The sequence below is a fragment of the Chanodichthys erythropterus genome, chromosome 19 (assembly GCF_024489055.1).
Source record: "Chanodichthys erythropterus isolate Z2021 chromosome 19, ASM2448905v1, whole genome shotgun sequence".
Lineage (NCBI taxonomy): Eukaryota > Metazoa > Chordata > Actinopteri > Cypriniformes > Xenocyprididae > Chanodichthys > Chanodichthys erythropterus.
Window position 1 is genome coordinate 28,179,894 of NC_090239.1, and position 22,814 is coordinate 28,202,707.

Below are 22,814 nucleotides of genomic sequence, written 5' to 3' on the forward strand. Positions count from 1 at the left end.
CAAGGACGACCAAGTTGATGAGGACTTGTAATATGATGTGTAGTGTATTAGTTTTTGCCTGAAGAGGTTTTACTCCTACAAATGTGTGTTCTTGATCTTCATGTCTTTGATGTCACCTCTCACTCTCAGCTTCAATTAGAACAGAGTTTTGCATTTTTGTTTTGGTCGTTGTTTGTTTAGTTTCTTTTTTTAAGTGGTAGTATGTTTAGCAAATCAATCAGCACTCTACTGAAGTGGATCAAGTCAGTCTTTCATCTTAAACAATATTTTTTTTTACACGTTATGAGTCATGTTTGTGTGATATGGGAGCTGCCGGGGATTTGACTAAGTAACAGCCATAACAATAGCTGTGGTCTTGTGGATTAAAGGCTGCCCACTGCTTTGATGTGCAACAGCTTGTATGCTAAGTAAACTTTCATGTCCCGCTTAAGCAAAACACCTTGTTGAGGCAAAATAATTAATTTGCTTCCAGTTAAGGAGATGTTGATCAGAGCTTAGGATAATTGTCTTCATCTGAAATTTACACACTGGAAGGAAAGTATACAGAACACATTCAGATCAAGGAGCACTTTATGGGTGAATCTAATGAAAACACAATTATCAATTAAATTTAGGCCTATTTTAAGACCATTAAGCTTTTTTGTAATGTGACATTGTTTTCATGACAATTAAACACATTTCCCCATTTCATCATAGCATTACTTTTTAATTTTCTGCTATTATTCTCAAAAGTGAGATTCTCTGTAACACTTTACATTAAGGTTTGATTTGTTAAAGGGATAGTAAATGAAAATTCTATTAATTTCTTTGTTCTGCTGTACACCAAGGAAGATATTTGGAAGATATTTGGTAGAATGTTGATATTTGGAGGAATGTTTGCAACCAAGCAGATCTCATTAAGTTGCAGTTAATAGTTAGTTAATAGTGAGAACTGGACCTAAATTTAAAGTGTGACCAAAAAAAGATTAATAAATGCTGTAAAATGCTGCTAAGTTGTAATTCTGTTTCATCACTGTTAGTTAATGCATTAACTAATGTTAACAAATGAGACCTTATTGTAATGTTATCGATTATCATTAGTGTACATTTCTTGAAAATGGTCTAAAATTGTATACAACCATGACGTATAAATACTTGACATTTTAAATATTTTTTCTCTTTTGCATTGTTAATGAAAATTGGGGATGGAGGGTTTAACTGAATTCCATAAAAACATGTCACAATCCAAAAAAAATCTGTTTGTGATTGTATTAGTTATCTTGTTCCATGTCTTGTATCATTAGCTACTTGTATAGGTGAATAATTTTCATTTACACAATACAAAGTGACTTTATTGAAAGTTCATTTGGTACAGCAAGAATGCATGTGAAAAGACATATATGAAAATATAAATCTCACAGAAATTTAAAAGCATTGCTATATACTTGCCATTGTATTGTTAAACCTCTTTTCCATATTTGAAAGGACTACCATAAATGTATTTTTGGTTGAGCTTACACTATTATTACAATGTTACATTGAAGACCGGTCATGCTTCACAACCGGCACGTTAAACTTGGTTTCAGTTTCTTGGAGAACCTCCTTGTGATACCTTGTCTTTGTCCTGTTATTCTCCCACTTTGATTGACGGCTCTGACCTTTCCCTCATAAACCTTACTCCATACTTGCTGTGATGTGTGCTCACTACATCCAGACTTTGACTGACAGGTGAAACATGTTTGCACTGGCTGGTCTTAACCTCCCTCTGTCTTTGTTTGACTCGAACCTCACCTAATGCTGTCACAGCATTCAAAGACATCCCTCTGCCTCTGAAGTGTGTCGTGGTAATTGAAGGATGTTTCCCTGTGCTGGACTTTCTCAGTGGCAGTTTTAATCCTCATGTGCGATTGATGTGATAAGAGTAGCTGTGATGTGAATAGCATAAGACTGGTGTAATAATCACTTTAGGTGATATCATTGGACCTCATTCGCAAGCTGCGGCACCTCCAATATGTTCTGTCTCAATGGGAGTTATCTTTTTCCCAGTTGTACTGGGAAATATCGTATCTAATGAGAACGAGTTTGAGGCATTTGAATTTTATGCAGATGGGTCTCTAGACAGCAGACACTAATGACACCCTAAACATAGACTTGTCCACTGGAAAGTGAATATTCACAACAGCATGGTGCTAATTGGAGACCCATATGTCAAAGTTGAGGATGAGGGTGGCATGTCACAGGGATTGATTTTGTTGCCCAAGTTTTTGTTATATAAAGGTCACATTAAAACTGGAAACATTTTACCTTTTTATAATTTATTTATTCTACTTTTCAAATGCTTAAAAGCCTTGTCCCATACCAAGAGTTTTAGTCTTAAAATATAAAAAAAATCACACAAATGTTAATTATATATTTAAAAGTGTGTACTTTTGTAACACGCCATGACTGTGTGGATGTGGCAGGCAATTTACAGGCTATTTATGGTAATTGTGCATAAGTGGTGTACTGTCTGCAGCTGGTTTTGTTGATATCCTTGTAATGTTGCTAAACAAATCAGTTATTTAAAGAACAATCAATGTAATTGTAAAGATGCAACAAGATTTTTGTAGTTTGTTTTAGTGGTGCTTGCCTGTTTAAAACTCACTGCCACAATGTAAGGGGCTGTCAAGGAATTGTTATGCAGTCACAGGTGCTCTGAGTGGTTTTTTATGTGTTGCAGTTGCTATGGAGTTTAAAAGCCACACAATTTGAGGTATTATTTATGTCCTTAGCACAAATAGGGTGAGCTGCATCATAACATTTAACTGAAATTTTAAAAATGTGATGCTTTGAGCATTGTTGAGAGGATTTGTAAACACCTCTGATTGGCCATTGTGTTCACGGCTCATCAGATATGTCTGTGATTGGCTTCAATGATCAACGCTTCGAAAATGCTTTTGTCATTATCGCACATGCCTTTATTTAAATTCAGAACTGCTGTGATACGTTCAAACTCCAACGTAATAAAACGTTGCCATATTCACATTAATCTGTTCCGGAAAAAAAACGAAACACGCTTTTAGCGCCACTCACTGGACATTTCACTTTGAAACTGTCGCGAAACGTTCACGAGACAACGTATTTTGCATTTTGCAAAACTCTTGACACAGGGATGTTTTTCTAATGAGCCTGGGCTGGTAAATAGTCATCAATTATGCTCTTCACCGAGCGCTTAGACACACACGTGTTTGAAAGCAGCCGTCTATCACGGATCAGTCCGCTGACAGATGCCTGCTTTCAAATGCTCTTGCTCCCACTTTCAAAACGCTTTCAAATTCAAACACTTCCGCGTGCTTTCAAATCCTCCCGTGCGTTGATCATTGTAGCCAATCACAGACATATCCGAATAGCGCGTCAACACAACAACCAATCAGAGGTGTTTACGAATCCACTCAACATCACTCAAAGCATCACATTTTTAAAATCTCAGTACCGATTGGTACCGAAGTCGGTACTTTTGACAACTGTATCTTGTATTATATTTAATCAGTCATAAGTCATAAAAATATAAAAAAACATAAGTTAATGAATATGATATTGCACTACAGGGAAGGTTTTCAGAGACTTGTTTGATTTATGATAATATTAAGCAACCTAGGCTCGATGGACAAAAAAATGTGCTTCTGCCTACATTTTTGCAGAACGCCACAAGTGTACAAAAATTTTACTTCAGTTTCCTGCTGAAATGAACACTAGTGGCAGTAAAACACTAACAACATTAATTCCTTTTTACATTAATTGTGATTACAGGAGCAAATTATCGTTTAATAAAGACTTTTTTTGCAAGGTTCCTTGAACAATACTATGTTTTGGGCTTAAAACACTTTTACCATAGTGCATGATTTACAAACTAATTCATTTTGACATTTGCACATAATCAGCTCCATATGTATGTATTTTTTAACATAGTAAACTTGCTTGGTAGCTTACCTGTTACAGCCCTGTACTTGTGATGTGGAGCACTCAGGTATGAATAACAATAAAATATGTCAAAATTTTGTAGATGCAAGCTAAAATGGCATGGTAGTTTCAGTAATGTGTTTTTTTAGGGTAGGGTTTTGTGTAGGTGGTTTGTCATTTTCAAACACAGTATTAACCTTTTAGCTTCACTCACCAGACTTTTCATTTCTGAATTATCGTGATACGTACAACAACCAATGTAACAAATCACTCCCCCATTTACGTTTCGGATAAAACTGAACCTGCTTTTAGTGCCACTCACTGGACATTTCACTTTGAAAGTGGCACGAAACATGCAAGAGGTAAATATCATTTTGCAGAAATGTCACCACAGGAATGTTTTTCCAGTGAGCTTGGATTGAGAGTTAAGAGGCACTTCCTGTTTGTGTGGGCAATCAGCATTCCCACCTGGTCATTGTGAATTGGCTTTGTGCAGCTGCCTGGAGCTGTCATCCAGAATTCTGGTTTACACCATTCATAACACACACACGCATGCGCACACAGGCACACACACACACAAACAGGCGCACCTATCTTAGTGGGGTCTCTCCATAGGCGTAATGGTTTTATTCTACAAACCATACTTCCTATCCCCCTACCCTACCCATATCCCTAAACCTAACCATCACAGGAAACATTCTGCATTTTTACATTTTCAAAAAAACATCTTTTAGTATGTTTATTAATCCATTTCCCTCGTGGGGACCGCTGGCTGGACCCCACAACGTAGGTGATCTCAGGTTTTTATTACATTGTGGTCCCCACGATGTAATATAAACAAGAACACACACACACACACACACACACAGAGGGTCACTAAGAGGAGAATCTATGCCATCATCCCTCTTGTAGACATGAGCACCTTTCACCCAGCATTTCCGGTAAATTACCAGAATGATTTTGTAAATACTCAAATATGCTGTTCACACAAGCAAGGCCTTCTGGCTTTTTACCGGTAAGAGACCAGATCTTTAAAGTTTAGCCGTTTTGTACATTTGCGCACATGAGTTTCACTATCGGTACAATTTAACAAATATTTTTGATGTCTGAGTGACAGCCATAAGGGGATGATTAAACAGAACGGGTTTTTATTCTTAAAAACATGAGACACACATAATAGTTTCCAACTGCAGATCCACAGCGCTGAAGGCTGGGTCTTGAGCTCTACACACTGAAAAAGCTGCAAGACATGGCGCCACAGTCAAGATGTCAGTCTAGCGAATATTTACATAGAAAATTTATTAAAAAGCAGCGGAGATTACTGTAATCAGGGTGGAGTAATCACATCATCTCCATGAGAACTTTTTGATTAGCCCAAAGTAGTCTTCTTACGTCTGCGTGTTACATGCTCATACCGGTAATCTTCATTCTGCGTTCACGCACAGCGTCATACTGGTAATTTACCCATATCTATCTATCTTTATAACTTCCCTTACTGGTAAATTGCCAGAACCAATTTACCGGTATTTTTGAAAAGGTCCTGTTCACACATTATCTCTTACCAGTATATGTGAAAGGGGCTATAAACTTGACTTCCTGTGAATGTTTGTCAGACTGCAGGGAAGAAGACTCTAGTGACACAGAGGGCAATCCTGCTGAGTAGTGCCTCAGAAACTGTTGTGTGCCATGTGTGCTTGCGTTCTGAGAAACCTTACAGCGACAAATGTTTGGGTTATGCTGTGCCATGCGGTGAAAAATGTGTAATAATAATTGCTGATGATTAACATTGTTTCATTTGACACTGATTAGGAAGAATCGGTGTTCTGTGGATGCTAATTTTTCTGAAACAGTATAATAGATCTTGATTGTTTCTCTTTTATTAGGTGCATTTACATGATCAGTTATAAACAGTGCATTTCATTGTAATGAAATAGTAATCACAATCTTACCAATCAACCAATTAAGTTTGGAAGCATGTATATGGAGTTTGCCCACGGCACAATAATACCATTTTGAGCATGGAGGAATGTCACAAACATAAAGTGCAGCAGCTATAGCAGTACTGTATAAATACATTTTTATACAGTAAATTTATTTTTGTAGAAATGTGTTACATGTAAACTGAAAATGCATAGCTTGCTTGTCATGGAAGAGCAATAGGATGATATGTAAGAATGTGTGGTGGTATTAGAGGAAGATATAATAGAGTTTGTAAAAATGAACAAGCACCTGTGAATTTTTAGTTTACATGTAACATTTCTACAAACATAAATGTACTGTATAATTAAAATGTTTTTTTATATACTACAGTATTGATTTTTCCAGAACATTTTTACCTACTGTTTAAATCTGTATCTAAAAAGCTGAACACTGAACAATAAGTGGTCACAGCAAGGTTTGTTGTTTGTTGGGGTCCCCTTGAAACATTCCTGTTGTGGTCTGTGCAATTTGCAGGGCGTTTCTGTATTTGGTTGCATTGTGAGTATTTACAGAGCAATTCTGTATTTAGTTGCACTGTGAGCATTTGCAGTAATTTTCTGTATCTGGTTGCATTGTGAGTATTTGCAGAGCGTTTGTGTATTTGGTTGCATTGTGAGTATTTGCAGGGTGTTTCTGTATTTGCATTGTGAGTATTTTCAGAGCATTTCTGTATCTGGTTGCATTGTGAGAATTTGCAGAGCATTTGTGTATTTGGTTGCATTGTGAGTATTTACAGAGCATTTCTGTATTTAGTTGCATTGTGAGTATTTGCAGAGCGTTTGTGTATTTGGTTGCATTGTGAGTATTTACAGAGCATTTGTGTATTTGTTTGCATTGTGAGTATTTGCAGGGTGTTTGTGTATTTGTTTGCATTGTGAGTATTTGCAGAGCGTTTGTGTATTTGTTTGCATTGTGAGTATTTGCAGAGCGTTTGTGTATTTGTTTGCATTGTGAGTATTTGCAGAGCGTTTGTGTATTTGTTTGCATTGTGAGTATTTGCAGAGCGTTTGTGTATTTGTTTGCATTGTGAGTATTTGCAGAGCGTTTGTGTATTTGGTTGCATTGTGAGTATTTGCAGGGTGTTTCTGTATTTGCATTGTGAGTATTTTCAGAGCGTTTCTGTATCTGGTTGCATTGTGAGAATTTGCAGAGCGTTTCTGTATTTGGTTGCATTGTGAGTATATGCAGAGCATTTCTGTATTTAGTTGCGTTGTGAGTATTTGCAGTACTTTTCTGTTTTTGGTTGCATTGTGAGCATTTGTAGCACATGTGATGTCAAACTAATGAAGATGCTTTCTTAATTTTTAAGTTTTCTTCAGTTGCAACGCTTTGAGCTCTCTTTCGACCACCATAGCATTGGCCAATTTACTGACGCAATAACTAGGTTCTGAAGCATGAATTAAATGTTTTGGGTGAGTTAATACCTTTTGCCAACATGCAATAGAGTTCTGAAGTTCCAGCAAACAGTTGTCACAATTTAACTTACAGTTTAGAGAATGTTATGACTGTTTCAAAGAATGTGCCACAGCGATGGAGAAAAATTGTAAATGATATCATGCTGTTCAGTAATTTTGGCTGTGTATGATTGAAATAAATTCTTTGTGTCCCCACAGAGAAGACATCAGAACAGCTAATGTCATCGCGGCTGAAGCTGTCACCTGCCTCGTCATCGACAGAGAGTGAGTTTTGTGTGTGTACTGATGCTGTGAAATTTGATTAGTCTTTCATCTGTTCCACTGTGTGCTCACTAAATTACTGCTGCTAATTTCTAATGACCTCTCACGACTTTCACTGCGGCAAGTCGGGGTAGTTTACGCCAGTTAACTTCGGGGAAAGAAATCTTCTCGTTTGCCATCCTTAGACAGCAGACTGTCAGGAAACAAACTATGTCCTCATTTGAGTAGCACAGCATGTGATAGAACAGTGGGGACACAATGCCTTGCTGCACAGCAGGGCTCGCAAAACCTCCTCTCGTCCCTATAGACATCATACTCCAGAGACTTTGATTTTCCTTCAGTCTGAGGAAGCGATAAAATAAGCAACCCCTCATGCAGAATGACTTTCACTCTCACTGCAGGAAATCACCCATTATCTCAGTCCTATCATCAATCAGAGGGTTTATGGTAATGCTCATTTAGAGACTCTTTATATTGTGTGCTAGCTGACCTGTGATCAGTGGGGGATTTTAACCACAGTTTCATGCAGCTGATTCTCTGTAGGATTATAGTGAAACAGTGATGCTTTCTGAAGCGAATCATGCATTTCCTGCAAAACTTTATAAAGTAAAATAACGAGCTTCCAGCATGACAGCCATATGCATTCAACGTACGTCCAAAAAGCGTTAAGTTCCGCAACGTAGTGCACAATGCCATGCGGTTCTACACTATGCCATGATGTACTACGCTATGTCCTACTCTATAACACATAGTACATCATGTCATTGTGTCATTTGGTTCTCTGACTGAAACAAAAATGATCGACTTTAAATAGAGTACATCTCAGTGAAATAGTGTTTTAATGGCAGAAATATAAGTATATGTGAGTGACATTCATGGGTTCACACCCCCAGAACATTTCTGCTATAATTCTGGGACTTCACTGGGGACTGTGCTAAGAATAGCCTGCATCATGAAATAGGTCAGCAGTTCGGTGATATAAAGTCATTCACACTTTAAATGTCCATCAAAACATTATTATGGCTCAGGTTACTGGTGTCCTGCCTGACCTCAGCTGCCAAGACTTAAAAGACTGCATAAATCATGGTAACATCAAACGAAACAATGCCATTAGGATTTAAAGCTTGTGATTAATCCTATATTTCAGCTCTGAATCATAAAATAATTTTTCCCCTTTTAGTTTCAATGTTTCATCAGAGTTCTAACAAAAATATGAGATAATGTGAGAATTCTCTGGTGGATGAGTCACATCCTGAAGCCCAGCAGCTATAGTAATGAACACTATTACTGGTTCCCTCTCATGTCTAAATCTCTTATCCTGTAGCAACCTAGGCAATCTCTAATTTAATAAGAGGACAGGGGAAAAAAAGTACTTTTTTTGCATGGTGCTAAGGGGTGACATATTTTAACCACTGGCGAGCTATGACATTAGATGTCCGTATGCACTGTAAAACTCAATAAGTTCAGAATACTCAAAACATTTGAAGAAACATATTACCTCAAAACATTTAAGTAAACTAACTAATTTTTTTTTTTAAGTTAGTCAAACTTTTTTGTGACAAGTGGGGTGGGGCTGAGAGCAGTAGAAGCGGATCAAGGCCAGTGTGGTGCACAGATGTCTCTCATTAACAATCACATCATCGGCATCCCTTCGCTCCCACAGTTCTCAGCTTCGCCCCCAATCTTAATGTTAATTACATAGTTCATTTACATAAACATCACATTCAGATCTTGGTTAAATGTTAGATAGCACATAACACATGCTATTATAACTATCAAAGAGACCGTCATTACAAAACCCTACCCTAGAAAACTAACATAACAGAACCCAACATAACACAACATTAAACACTAACTTATGTCTCCCTATATTAATCTGTAAAAAACACAAAATAATACATAATTTCAACATTTATTTATTCAGTCTGACACAAAGAATGCTGGTAATTAGAAATCTGCTGCAACTCAACTCAGTCATATTAAGTTCAGCTTACTACAATGAAATTTCAAGTTCACGCAACATTTTTCTATTAAGTATAGTGAACTTTCATTATTATTTGAGTGAAACAAACTCATTTCATTTCATTAATTCCACTGTTCGATTTTATAGTGTGATGAATAAACTATTAAAAGTAAAAGACATTATAAAAAAAGAAAATATAGTTTGATTCAAGTAAATACTTATATACTTTGTTTTTCCACTGAGTATGACTTGGTGGACCAAATAAACCAGCATGTCTGTTTGGCAGAGATTATAGGCTTAACATCCTTGGCAAAAGTTTGCTTTTATAATTATTGTTTTAGAAAATATTTATTTGAAAGCTTTTCTTTTTTTCAGAATATAGACAACATAATTGTTCATAATGAAATTTCCATGTGTTTGAAATCATATACAGTGCTTAGCGTAAAGGAGTACACCCCCTTTGAAAAGTAACATTTTAAACAATATCTCAATGAACACAAAAACTATTTCCAAAAAGCTGACAAGACTAAGTTTTATATAACATATGTCTAACTTTTAACATGAAAGAAAGGCTAATAATATAACTTAGAGAACAAAGTTTTCAGTTTTACTCAAATTAGGGTGATGCAAAAATGAGTTCACCCTAATGAAAGTCTTTGGAGCAAAGCTAAATTTTAGACTACAAATGTCTAATTTAACAAGAATTCAACCACACGTGAGTCTAATTATTCATTACACAGGTGTCCAGCAGACAGCTGACTATGAGAAAGAAAATAATTTCTTTACACCAGAAAGGTGAAGCTACAAGAAGATCAGCAAAGCTTTACTTATCAGTCAGAATACTGTAGCAAAAATGGTACAAAAAGTTTAAAAAGATGGAACTGCAACCATCTCACAGAGAAGTCCAGGTCGTCCACGGAAGTTAACACCTCAATAGGAGAGTCTTCTGAAGAGAAGAGTTGAAGAAAATCGGCATGCAGGTTCACTGCAGTTATCTAAAGAAGTAGAAAGCCAAACTGGGCTGACTATTTCCCGTGACACAATACGGCGTACACTGCAGAGGAATGGCATGCATGGGTGCCGTCCACGAAAGAAGCCTTTCCTAAAGCCCAGGCACAAAAAAGCCCACCTATAGTTTGCCAGGGCCCATGCTGACAAAGATGAAGACTACTGGGCTCTATACTCTGGAACTGATGGCTTCAAAACTGTATGGCGTCGCAGGGGAAAACAAAGAAGAATGCATGGTGCCTATACAGTGAAACCTGGTGGTGTCAGTGTCCTTCTGTGTAGCTGCACGAGTGCTGCTGGTGTCGGGGAGCTGCATTTCATTGATGGCATCATGAATTCACAGATCTACTGCTCTATACTGAAAGGGAAGATGCTACCTTCACTCCGTGCCCTTGATTGTCATGCACATTTTCAACATCTAAGGCCACTGTTGGATTTCTGAAGAAGAACAGGGTGAAAGTGATTCAGTGGCTCCTGATCTGAACCCAATCGAACACCTATGGGGAATTCTGAAGTTGAGCATCACTCTCCATCCAGCATCCAGTCTCTAAAAGATCTCATTCTTGAAGAATGGAAAAAGATAGATGTTGCCAACTTGTTCATTCCATGCCTAGAAGACTTGGTGCTGTCATTAAAGATCATGGAGGCCAAAAAAAAGTACTAGATGTAGCAGTTTTTGTTGTGGGGTGTACTCATTTTTGCATCACCCTAATTTGAGTAAATTTGAAAAATGTGTAATCTAAGTTATATTATTAACCTTACTTTCATGTTATAAGTTAAACAGATGTTATATTAAACTTAGTCTTGCCAACATTTTGGAAATAGGTTTTGTGTTCATTGAGATATTGTTTAAAATGTTACTTTTCAAAGGGGGTGTACTCATTTACACTGAGCACTGTAACTTTGTTTTTTCAAGGAACTCCCTGCTGTAACGTCTCCCAGCCTCATGGCATAAAGGGGTTGATTTTTATTAAAATCAACACATTTCAACATTTCTCCTCATTGTTGTATGAAAATCACATTATACTGTCTTGGTAACCTTTGTATACCCCTACTACTATTGAAATGCCTTTTGTGTAGATATTTTAATATATCCTTCCTTGTCCCAGACCCAGACCTTAGAAGCAAAACCAGCTGCTCTGTGTGTGTGAACTCAGACACATTCTGCCTTACACACCAAGCCACAGATGCTTTCCTTCAAATGATGATGGATGACTGGAAGGTTAATGGGATGAAACGCATTTGGGATGTACTGTGTTTGTTCCTAAATGATAATTGTTTGTTTATCCAGTACCATAGGTTCTAACATGACACATTTTATTTCACTAAGGTGTTTAATCTAACATTTCCCTAAAAATTCACCATTGCAGAGTTTCTCAAACCTTTTTGGAAACCATAGATGCCTTATAAACCTTATCATTCGCAGACCCCCAACATATGTTTAAAGCATTGCAAATGACATAAATCAGCCTCTTTTTTTTATCAGATACAATCAGCTTTCCAACAACATTTTTTTCTTTCAGTAGTTTTTTTGTCAGTGTTGCCAATTATACAAATTGTCATTCATTCATTCTCGACTGGTCCCCCAGAATGGACTTTCTCCATTCTGTCACCTGATTTATTGTTTGGGTTCCTTGCCACTGTCGCCTCTGGCTTTCTTAGTTGAGTACACTTAATATTCAACAAGGTCTGACTGCACTGACTATTTTGATGTGAGATGAACTTACAGCACCCTTTTCTGCAGAGCTGCTTTATAGCTGAATTGAACTAATTTAATAACTGATGATCTTTAAAACCAGGGCTTGACATTGATATCCAGCAACCCACCAAATGTGGGTAGATTTCAGCAGTGGCGTGGAACGCAGTCAGTCCTATCTGAAATCTGAAATAATAAACAAGTGCAAAGTAGTGTTGTCAAAAATATCGATGTAGTGTTGTCAAAAATATACTGCATATGAATTTCGGCTTGGGATTGCCTATATTGTGCATAGTTTTACTCATTCCTGCAGATTTTGTTCTCACACACAAAGAGTGCGCACCTCTCAGTACTAAATTGAGTTATTTTTCATTGCTTATTTGCACTTAAACAGTCAAATAAACACAAAATAATGTCAAAATGCCGGTCTTGGTGAGTTAGTTGTTTTAAAGGGTTAGTTCACCCAAAAATGAAAATAATGTAATTTATTACTCACCGTTCCACACCTGTAAGACCTTCGTTAATCTTCGTAATGCAAATTAACATATTTTTGTTGATCTGATGGCTCCGTGAGGCCTGCATAGGGAGCATTAACATTTCCTCTCTCAAGATCCATTGATGTTCTAAAAACACATCTAAATCAGTTCATGTGAGTACATTGGTTCAATATTAATGTTATAAAGTGACAAGAATATTTTTGGTGCGCCAAAAAACAAAATAACGACTTATATAGTGATGGCCGATTTCAAAACACTGCTGTCGAATCAGTGGTTCGGAGTGCCAAAGTCACGTGATTTCAGCAGTTTGGCAGTTTGACACGCGATCATGATCATGAATCATGATTCGACACAAAAGATTCATAACGCTCCAAAGCTTCTTCTTGAGAGAGGAAATGTAATTGCTGGCTATGCAGGCCTCACTGAGCCATCAGATTTCAACAAAAATATCTTAATTTGCATTACGAAGATTAACGAAGGTCTTACAGGTGTGGAACGGCATGAGGGTGAGTAATAAATGACATTATGTTTATTTTTGGGTGAACTAACCCTTTAAGTTAACGTAAACAGTAGAAAGGTGTGTCAGGTCTTAAAGTGACAACAGAAACATGCAGCAAATACTCAACATGCAGCTAAAACAACCAAATACAGAAATTATGAGATAATAAAAATATCTATATGGCAGTTTTCCCCCATGATATCAATGTCAAAATTGTGGCCAGTGAAAATTTTGAGTGGCTAGTAACTTTGGAAAACCACTATCCGTAGTGACTGGTGAACAAAAAAGTTAATGTCAAGCACTGTTTACAATGGAACTGAATCAACACTGAACTGACAGATCAATGACACTTTTTTTCTCTTTAGAGTTGCTTTACAGCCATATTGAATTCTGTTAGCACCACCACTGAATCATTATTTTCCTGCTGATCACTTTAAAGCTGTTTTGAAAAGATCTGCATTATAATGCACTATAAAAGTCAAGGTGACTTGACTGTCTGTGTGTGTGCGCGCGCGTTTTTGTGTTTTATGAGGATATTTGTATAATGACATGGGTATTACACTGGTATTACGATGTAAACATGAAATATGAGGGCATTTCATGAGTCCTCATATTTAAAATAGCTTTAAAAACATATTAAACAATGTTTTATTAAAAGTGTAAAACTGCAGAATGTTTTCTGTGATGGGTAGGTTTAGGAATAGGGGTAGAGGGATAGAATGTACAGTTTTTACAGTATAAAAACCATTACGCCTATGGAATGTCCTCACTTTGATAGCAAAACAAACCTGTGTGTGTTATTTCCTATATATATATATATATATATATATATATATATATATATATATATATATATATATATATATATATATATATATATATATATATATATATATATATATATATATATATATATATATATATATAATGTATATATGAAAGTAATCATTTGATATTGTGTTCATGTTTGCAGCTCCTTCAAACACTTGATTGGAGGCCTGGACGATGTCTCAAACAAAGGCTATGATGATGCTGGTACCAAAGCAAAGTAAGTCTGACACTCAACATCTTCTGATAATGTAATTAGACTATAAGAAGTTCTGTACACTAAATTGTGATTCAGTCAAGGATATTGCATTCAGAAAGTCAGCCTTATGCTAAAGTGCTCTAAATGTCTTGAAATGCTCCATAATGGCAAAAGATAAGACAACACACTCCCTTTATAAAACACCTTTGTCTGTGATAATTAAATCTCATCTATAATGAGTTCGACCATGTGGTGTATGATGCAGGTCCATACAAGGCAGAAACTAATTGGTTTGTGTCTTTCATTTGATTTGCATGTCTGGCTGCGGCCCTGACCTCCTTGTGGCTATAATTATCTGAGCTGGACAGGTTTTCAGGAATGAGTAACCCAATATGACCAAATACATTATAGTTCATGTGGTCTACACTAACTAAGTGATCTAAGAGCGCCCTCATGTGGACATACCTAGACATACTATATCCAGTGGTAAACAAATTGTAGGCCAATTAGAATCTTGTCAGTTGTAAAATACCATTTGATTTTGATTATATACTCGTTGTTTTTAAGTTACTGTGCAGTCTAAAAACAGTTCAACAATGCATGCAATGTGTTATATCTGATCATAATTAATTAGTGTAACATTTTTATAAGGTGCCTTTTGCCTGTGCAAAACTCTATAGTATATTAAACTATATTACATGCAGGTAACTTGTGCAAAATATGAAGGGGTGGTTTCAATATGCATAAAATTATATAGCTGCATATTGTTGATGAGCTCTAGCTGTAAATAGATGCTGTATTAGATGTGTGTTAAATGAAGAGAGTGCATGACATGTGGACGAGTTGAGATTGAGACTAAAAATCTGTCATCCTTTAATCCCCTAATCTTGTTCCAAACCTGTATGACTTTCTTCCATGATACACAGAAAGTGAAATTAAGACATGTTACATTAAAACAGGTTGAGTCAGATTTGATTATGTTGTAGTGTTCCTCACTATTGGGCCTGTCCAAATACCCACACTTGAAGTCTATGCACTTGACCGTCTTGTCTACTTACATGACGTATTTCCTGGATTTGACCCAAGTGTTCAAGTGGACATGAAGACCGCAAGTGTGGTAATCAAAAAGAAGTCGAAAAAGAAGTTTTGATTACCCAATGTTAATTGTCAATATTTTGCACTTTAAAATAAACTTCATCTGTTTGGTAGTCCATATATGTAACAATTTAATTGTGGTGCTTCTAATTAAGTGATAAAAAGCAGTTGCATTGTTTTATAAACTATGCATACTCATTTCTGCATCAATTAAATGTGCAAAATGTAATATCTGAAAAAAAAAAAAAAAAAAAAAAAAAAATGGTGACGCACAAGTCCTGAAAAGTGAAATCAAAGCACCTTGATCACCCCCAGGTGGTTGGTCCCTGTATAGGTCTTAAACCCCACCCTCTCTATGTAATTTAATGGGACATCAGACAAACTTAGCAATTAAATTTCACTTCAAATATTTTTTTTCCAAAAATGGTTTCAGTCATTTTTTGTAGTTTTTTTTTACACTGATTTAAGTTCAAGTGTTTTTTTTTTGTTTTGTTTTGTTTTTTTTTAAATAAGTTTGTTTTAGTTAGTTATTTGATGCTATAAAAATGGGGGCATGACGTCATGATTGACAGCTGTGATTGACAGCTTCTCTGAGTGTCACTGAGGCACCAGCTGACTTTTTTTCATGATTTTCGGGAGGAGATTGGAGCTTTTTAGATTTACTAAACAGGGCAAATTAGCGTGAGACCACAATCCCATAAAAACACAGATGGTAGTGGAAAGTTCTGCAGGTGATTTACTGACTATACGCAAATTAAAGAACACAGACGCAGCTCATTTCCATTATGAGCAACGGAATCCAAAATGGGTTAAGACATGCATTTTGGGGGCATTAATTAATGATGCAGATACCAGTCAATTAACTACTGCAAATCTTAGTAAATCATGTTTTATTTAAAAACTCTCTTCCCATAAATTTTACGTCTGAAATTACTCCTACAAATGCATACGAAATAAGGTCAGCTGCAAAAATAACAGTCCACGTCTTTTTATCCCTAATTTTCTTTATTAAAGAGGATTTGCCCTTGCACAAGGCCTATAGTGTTAAAAATGGGACTCATATTATAGTTCTCCAAACTGCACAGTCCAAACACTGACATTAGACAGTGGTCTGATGTTGAAATCCAAGGTTATTTAGGTCAGTGAACAAGCAGTCAGCTTAAAGGAAGAATGGCACCTGCAGTGACACCAACATCTCTAACTGTCATAACTGCAACTGTCATAAACTTCTTCTATGGTCACATGCGTTGATGAGCATGCACTGTATGGTGGTCTTGTTGCCATGGCGGCATGTGTATTCAGCACCTCTGTTCTCATTAGAGCATCAGGAGTCTCAAGTGGTGAATACACAGAGTATTATGAAGTTGTGTTAATGAAATGCACTGTCCACACAATAGCAAGTGTCTAAACAACCTCTATCACCTGAGAGAATTATGTTACATTCATTAGTTACTAGGATACTGGTCTTTGGCTTGATATGCATATGTGCAAGTGTGCTTTATACATATAGACTGTTCTCTTTTGCAATTTGTACATTTGGATATTTCAGAAATAGTGATTTTTTGTCTTGCATTTGATAGGGCTTAGTAGTGCAGTGCAGAATCTTTATTACTTGTTGTATCGCTAATATTTATCTCAACATTGTATTGATATTTCAGAGCCAAATTTGTTAGCTATGTAAAATAATCAAGCACAAGCTCATAATACACTGTCATACTGATTTTTTTTTCTAAGTAGTCATGTCATATAATAGTAATTATTGTAATACTTCACATTAAAACAAAAAAATCCTGTTCAAAAGTTAATCAATACTTTTACTGAGCAATGATGCATTAAATTGATCAAAGGTGACAGTAAAGACTTTTACATTGTTGTGCATATACAAACCCAATTCCAAAAAAGTTGGGACCTGTGAATAAAAACAGAATGCAATGATGTAGAAGTTTCAAATTTCAATATTTTATTCAGAATACAACATAGATGACATATCAAATGTTTAAACTGAGAAAATGTATCATTTTAAATAAGTTGATTTTAAATTTCATGGCATCAACACATCTCAAAAAAGTTGGGACAAGGCCATGTTTACCACTGTGTGGCATCCTCTCTTCTTTTTATAACAGTCTGCAAACGTTTGGGGACTGAGGAGACAAGTTGCTCAAGTTTAGGAATAGGAATGTTGTCCCATTCTTGTCTAATACAGGCTTCTAGTTGCTCAACTGTCTTAGGTCTTCTTTGTCGCATCTTCCTCTTTATGATTTGCCAAATGTTTTCTATGAGTGAAAGATCTGGACTGCAGGCTGGCCATTTCAGTACCCGGATCCTTCTTCTACACAGCCATGATATTGTAATTGATGCAGTATGTGGTCTGGCATTGTCATGTTGGAAAATGCAAGGTCTTCCCTGAAAGAGACGACGTCTGGGTGGGAGCATATGTTGTTCTAGAACTTGGATATACCTTTCAGCATTGATGGTGCCTTTCCAGATGTGTAAGCTGCCCATGCCATACGCACTCATGCAACCCCATACCATCAGAGATGCAGGCTTCTGAACTGAGCGCTGATAACAACTTGGGTTGTCCTTGTCCTCTTTAGTCTGGATGACATGACGTCACAGTTTTCCAAAAAGAACTTCAAATTTTCTGACCACAGAACAGTTTTCCACTTTGCCACAGTCCATTTTAAATGAGCCTTGGCCCAGAGAAAACGCCTGCGCTTCTGGATCATGTTTAGATATGGCTTCTTTTTTGACCTATAGAGTTTTAGCCAGCAACAGCAAATGGCACGGTGGATTGTGTTCACCGACAATATATTCGTGAGCCAATGTTGTGATTTCCATTACAGTAGCATTCCTGTATGTGATGCAGTGCCGTCTAAGGGCCCGAAGATCACGGGCATCCAGTATGGTTTTCCGCCCTTGACCCTTATGCACAGAGATTGTTCCAGATTCTCTGAATCTTTGGATGATATTATGCACTGTAGATAATGATAACTTCAAACTCTTTGCAATTTTTCTCTGAGAAACTTAGCCAATATTTGGCATGACATTTCAAAATGTCACGCTTTCAACATTTGATATGCTATCCATATTCTATTGTGAATAAAATATAAGTTTATGAGATTTGTAAATTATTGCATTCCTTTTTTATTCACAATTTGTACAGTGTCCCAACTTTTTTGGAATCGGGTTTGTGTGTGTGTATTAGCAATAAATCATATTAGAATGATTTCTGATGGATCATGTGACTCTGAAGACTGGAGTAATGATGCTGAAAATTCAGCTTTGCATCACAAGAATAAATTACATTTTAAAATATATTCAAATAGACAATAGTTGTAAATTGTAATACTATTTCACATTACTGTTTTATTCTATCTCTGATCAAATAAATGCAACCTTGGTGAACATAACATACTATTTTCTAAAACATAAAAAACATGATAATAATAATAATAAAATAAATAAATAAATAAAAATCATTCAGACCCCAGGCATTCAGACCCCTGACTAATCTGCAGCATGTAAAATTGTTACTGACTTGGACTGGTGACAGCAGACTTCAGACTTGGACTCAAAAACTTGGCAGAATGTCTGGCAAATAATTTGACGGTTGGATCTGAGGTTACCCCAAAAGTTGCTCCATGTTGGTTTGGCTGCCATGCTGAGCACACTGATAAGGCAGATGACATTTCACACTATGTTGGAACAGAAAAATGAGTACACTATGTTCTGTCCTCTGCAATAGGGCAGACACATCGACCTTTTGCCATCAGTCAACAAATACTTAAGGCCCTGATATACTCACAACAAAGGTTTTTTTTTTTTTTTTTTTTTTTTTTTTCGTTCATACTGCTGGAAGTGGCGTTTAGATGAATATGTAAATATCTGCTTAACATTTTCCTTTCAATAACAAAATAAACACAACAAAAATGACAGCGGTGAGAAAACAGCTGTTAAGAAAGCATCTGATCATAGTGACGTGTATATGATTGCATGAGCTCTGCAATTTAGCACTCCAGTCACATCATGACATGTTTATTAATATAACGTTATACAATGGATTGTTTTAAAGGGGATCTATTATGCCACTTTTCACAAGATGTAATATAAGTCTCTATTGTCCCCAGAATGTGTCTGTGAAGTTTCAGCTCAAAATACCCCACAGATCATTTATTATAGCTTGTCAAATTTCCCCCTATTTGGGTATGAGCAAAAACACGGCGTTTTTGTGTGTGTCCCTTTAAATGCAAATGAGCTGCTGTTCGCGGCCCCCTTTCCAGAAGAGGGCAGCGCTTTAACAGCTCGCTCTTCGGTTATATCAACAACAGCAAAGCTGAAGAATCTCACGCGGCCAAAATGTGGATTGTCAGTATCGGTGTTCTCGTTTATGTAAATGTTGGGGTTTGTGATGTCACCAACCCAGGAAGAAGCTCATTGTAGTCCCCACCAGCTGTTTGTTGTAGTCCTTAAAAAGCAATTTCTGCAAAAGAAAATATCTCCCTTTGCATTGAACTTTGGGCGTCGTAACTTGCAGATGTTGTTTATGCCCAAAGAGCAATATTATACATTAACTAAAGTTAAGAAAAGTGAAATCATAATCAAGGACCCCTTTAACACAAGCAGATTTATAATTAGTTCAAAGGTGTTTACCAGCCGGAACAAACTTATTTTCCAGAAATTTTGCTTTGGCAAGCTTTTGGCAAGAACTCCATTTTGGCCTAATTTTGTTAAAAAATGATGGCACAACAGTTGCTTAAAGTATATTGGGGCCTTTAGGGATTTCCTTTATTTCTCTTTCTTAGCTATACTCCATAAGTACATATCATGTGTGTTGACTGTGCTGACTGTGTTAGGGCTGGACATGCAGCGGGCAGCTGTCTCTTGTCCCTCATGCTAGCATGTTGTTTTTCTCGGGAATTGCCTAACATAAACAGCCTCTATATAGAGAAGCAGAGGAGACCTGCAAAATGTATCACAGCTGATTATGAGACACATATTGCTGAATAGTGATTGGCTACAGACCAATATAATGACATGTAACAAGTGTTTTTATCAGATTTTTTCAAGACCAAGAAAAGATTAATTCAAGAAAAGTGCCTATATTTCAATCTTTATTCAGATGTTACCAAAATCTTTAACCAGCAAAAGCTCTCTTTCTTCTTCTTCTTCTTCTTCTTCTTCTTCTTCTTCTTCTTCTTCTTCTTCTTCTTCTTCTTCTTCTTCTTCTTCTTCTTCTTCTTCTTCTTCTTCTTCTTCTTCTTCTTCTTCTTCTTCTTCTTCGTTTCTGTGATTTCTTTTCTTTCTTTCCTCTGTCCTGTGTCTCACATTTTTAACTGCTAAAAATATATTAAATGTGATTAGCCCTTTATAGTCTCACTGAAGTGCCTTGAAACAACTAGCGTTATTCAATGTGTTGACGCAATTTCCACTGAAACAGGAAGATAGAGCGGGACATATTGAACAGCTCCTCCACTTTTTTAAATAGCCAATGGCATTTCGTTTATATCACAGAAAGAAAAATAAACCAAAATATGAATTTCGCATAAAATATTTGCGAATAAAGCAGCGTTTCCATTCAAAAGAGCAAAATCGTCACTTCCTGGGAAATTGGGGCAAAATATCTGTAATAAAAATGTGAGACACTTCTGGGAGGGAATAAAACCAAATCTCTTTATGACAGACTTTAGCTCAGGCATTTCAAAATGATCAAACCAAATTTTGTCCAACTCAATTGAGCGCATGTGTTTTTTATGCACATTTTTAGAATTTATGTACATCTTGGCATTTCTATCTAGTATTTTTTAATGCGATATCCTAAAATGCGCATAAAAATAGGTAAATGGAAACAGCTAGTGAATGCATTTTGTGCCAAAGCAATAGAAAAAAGAGCCACTGTTTGGCCCCCATAGACTGCTGTTGTGCTCACTGTGTGAAGAGTTTTGAATAAGTGATATAAGCATTGAGTAATGGTTCCTAGTGATTATAAACAGCTGTATTACATAATAATAATTATTTTTAATTAACTCTGAGAAATAATTATACAATCGGTTGAAGTGCCAAGCCATTCTTCTGTCATGTGCTATTACTGTCCTGCTCTAGTTTGGAGAAAGGCCACCCGTACATCATAATGACAGATGTTATCTGTGGCATCAGAAGAGGGTGTTGAAGGAACAAAGCTGAGATTGGTGTGAGGTCAGTACTGCTGTTAGGATTCATGTGACTGAGACCTCGCACGTAGATCTAAAAACAGCTGAAGAAAAAACAGGCCATTATACGAATGATACTTGAGCCGACGGGAATGGTTGTTGCATAAGCTGACAAGCTTTGCACCCTGATGTTTGCGTTTTACTTCTGGAGTCAAATTTTACATTGTACACTCTAAAAAATGGTGGGTTAAAAACAACCTAAGTTGGTTTGAAAGTGGACAAATCCAGCAATTAGATTGTTTTAACCCAGCGGTTGGGTTAAATGTTTTAACCCAAACATTTAACCCAACCACTGGGTTTCTGGCACGGCACGGCTCGGTTCGCTTTACTTTCGGGTTGCTTTTGCACTGCAGTTTAGTACCGCTTCAAAGTGGGTGGGATTATCGACCGATTGTTATAGTTGCGCCGCCATTACTGCCGTGGATCCGCTGCTCAGCTACCAACGAGTCTGCACCTCATCTACTGACCACAGTTACAGCCATTTCTTTTTTCAAGTTCATGCGGAGGTCGTGTAACGAAAAAAATTTGCGCGAACAAATGATACTGCGGTGGCTGTAACTGACTATTTAAATCTAGCATGTTTGGTGTCTCGTGTTTCAAATCCAATGACCCTCTAGTGATGGTTCTCTCTGACCAATCAGTGATCTGCAATGTATACACGTCACATTTAATATCGGTTCGGCTCGCTTGGAACCTCAACCGAGGTGGTACTATTTAAGCGAGCCATACCGTTCCGTACCAAGCCGTCTCAGGCAGTGGAAAAGCACCAAAAAGTGATCCGTTCCGATGCGTACCGAACTGTACCATGCAGTGGAAAAGCACCAAAAGACCAAAAAAGGTATAGCATGGGAAAAAGTTGAGTGTTGTTACATTGGTGGCTGTACTGTGCATCAGATTTCACATGTATGTGGAATGGTCACATGCATGTACTGGATTTAGCTTGCTTCTGTCATTAAATAATTTTTTGTTAGTTGCTCTAGAGAGATCTGTCCATTTTACATGGCCTGTGTATTGAAGAATGATTTTAACGTTATTCAAAGTCCCAATGTGGTCAAATAGGACATGTAAGACACGTGCAAACTTAAATGAGTAAAATATAATGTGACAAGAACCAAGTCAACAGGGGCTGACCTAGACTTAAAAAGGTCATCTTAAGTCAAGGGGATGTAATGCAGTCAAATGCTGCATTGTGGAGAACACCTGGGCAGGCCGCCCGCAGCACGCTGTTTTCTGTCATTTCATCCATCTT

At 36.8% G+C, this 22,814-nt stretch overlaps 1 protein-coding gene across 2 annotated transcripts in view; it reads left to right on the top strand.

The window, feature by feature from the left end:
- Positions 1-22,814, top strand: part of prkg1b (protein kinase cGMP-dependent 1b) — a 194,018-nt gene that overhangs the window by 159,471 nt on the left and 11,733 nt on the right. For both annotated transcript variants that reach the window (XM_067368833.1, XM_067368832.1), the window contains exons 8-9: positions 7,512-7,577; positions 14,211-14,285. In XM_067368833.1, the coding sequence (XP_067224934.1) occupies positions 7,512-7,577; positions 14,211-14,285 (141 nt within the window). The remainder of the gene's footprint in view (positions 1-7,511; positions 7,578-14,210; positions 14,286-22,814) is intronic.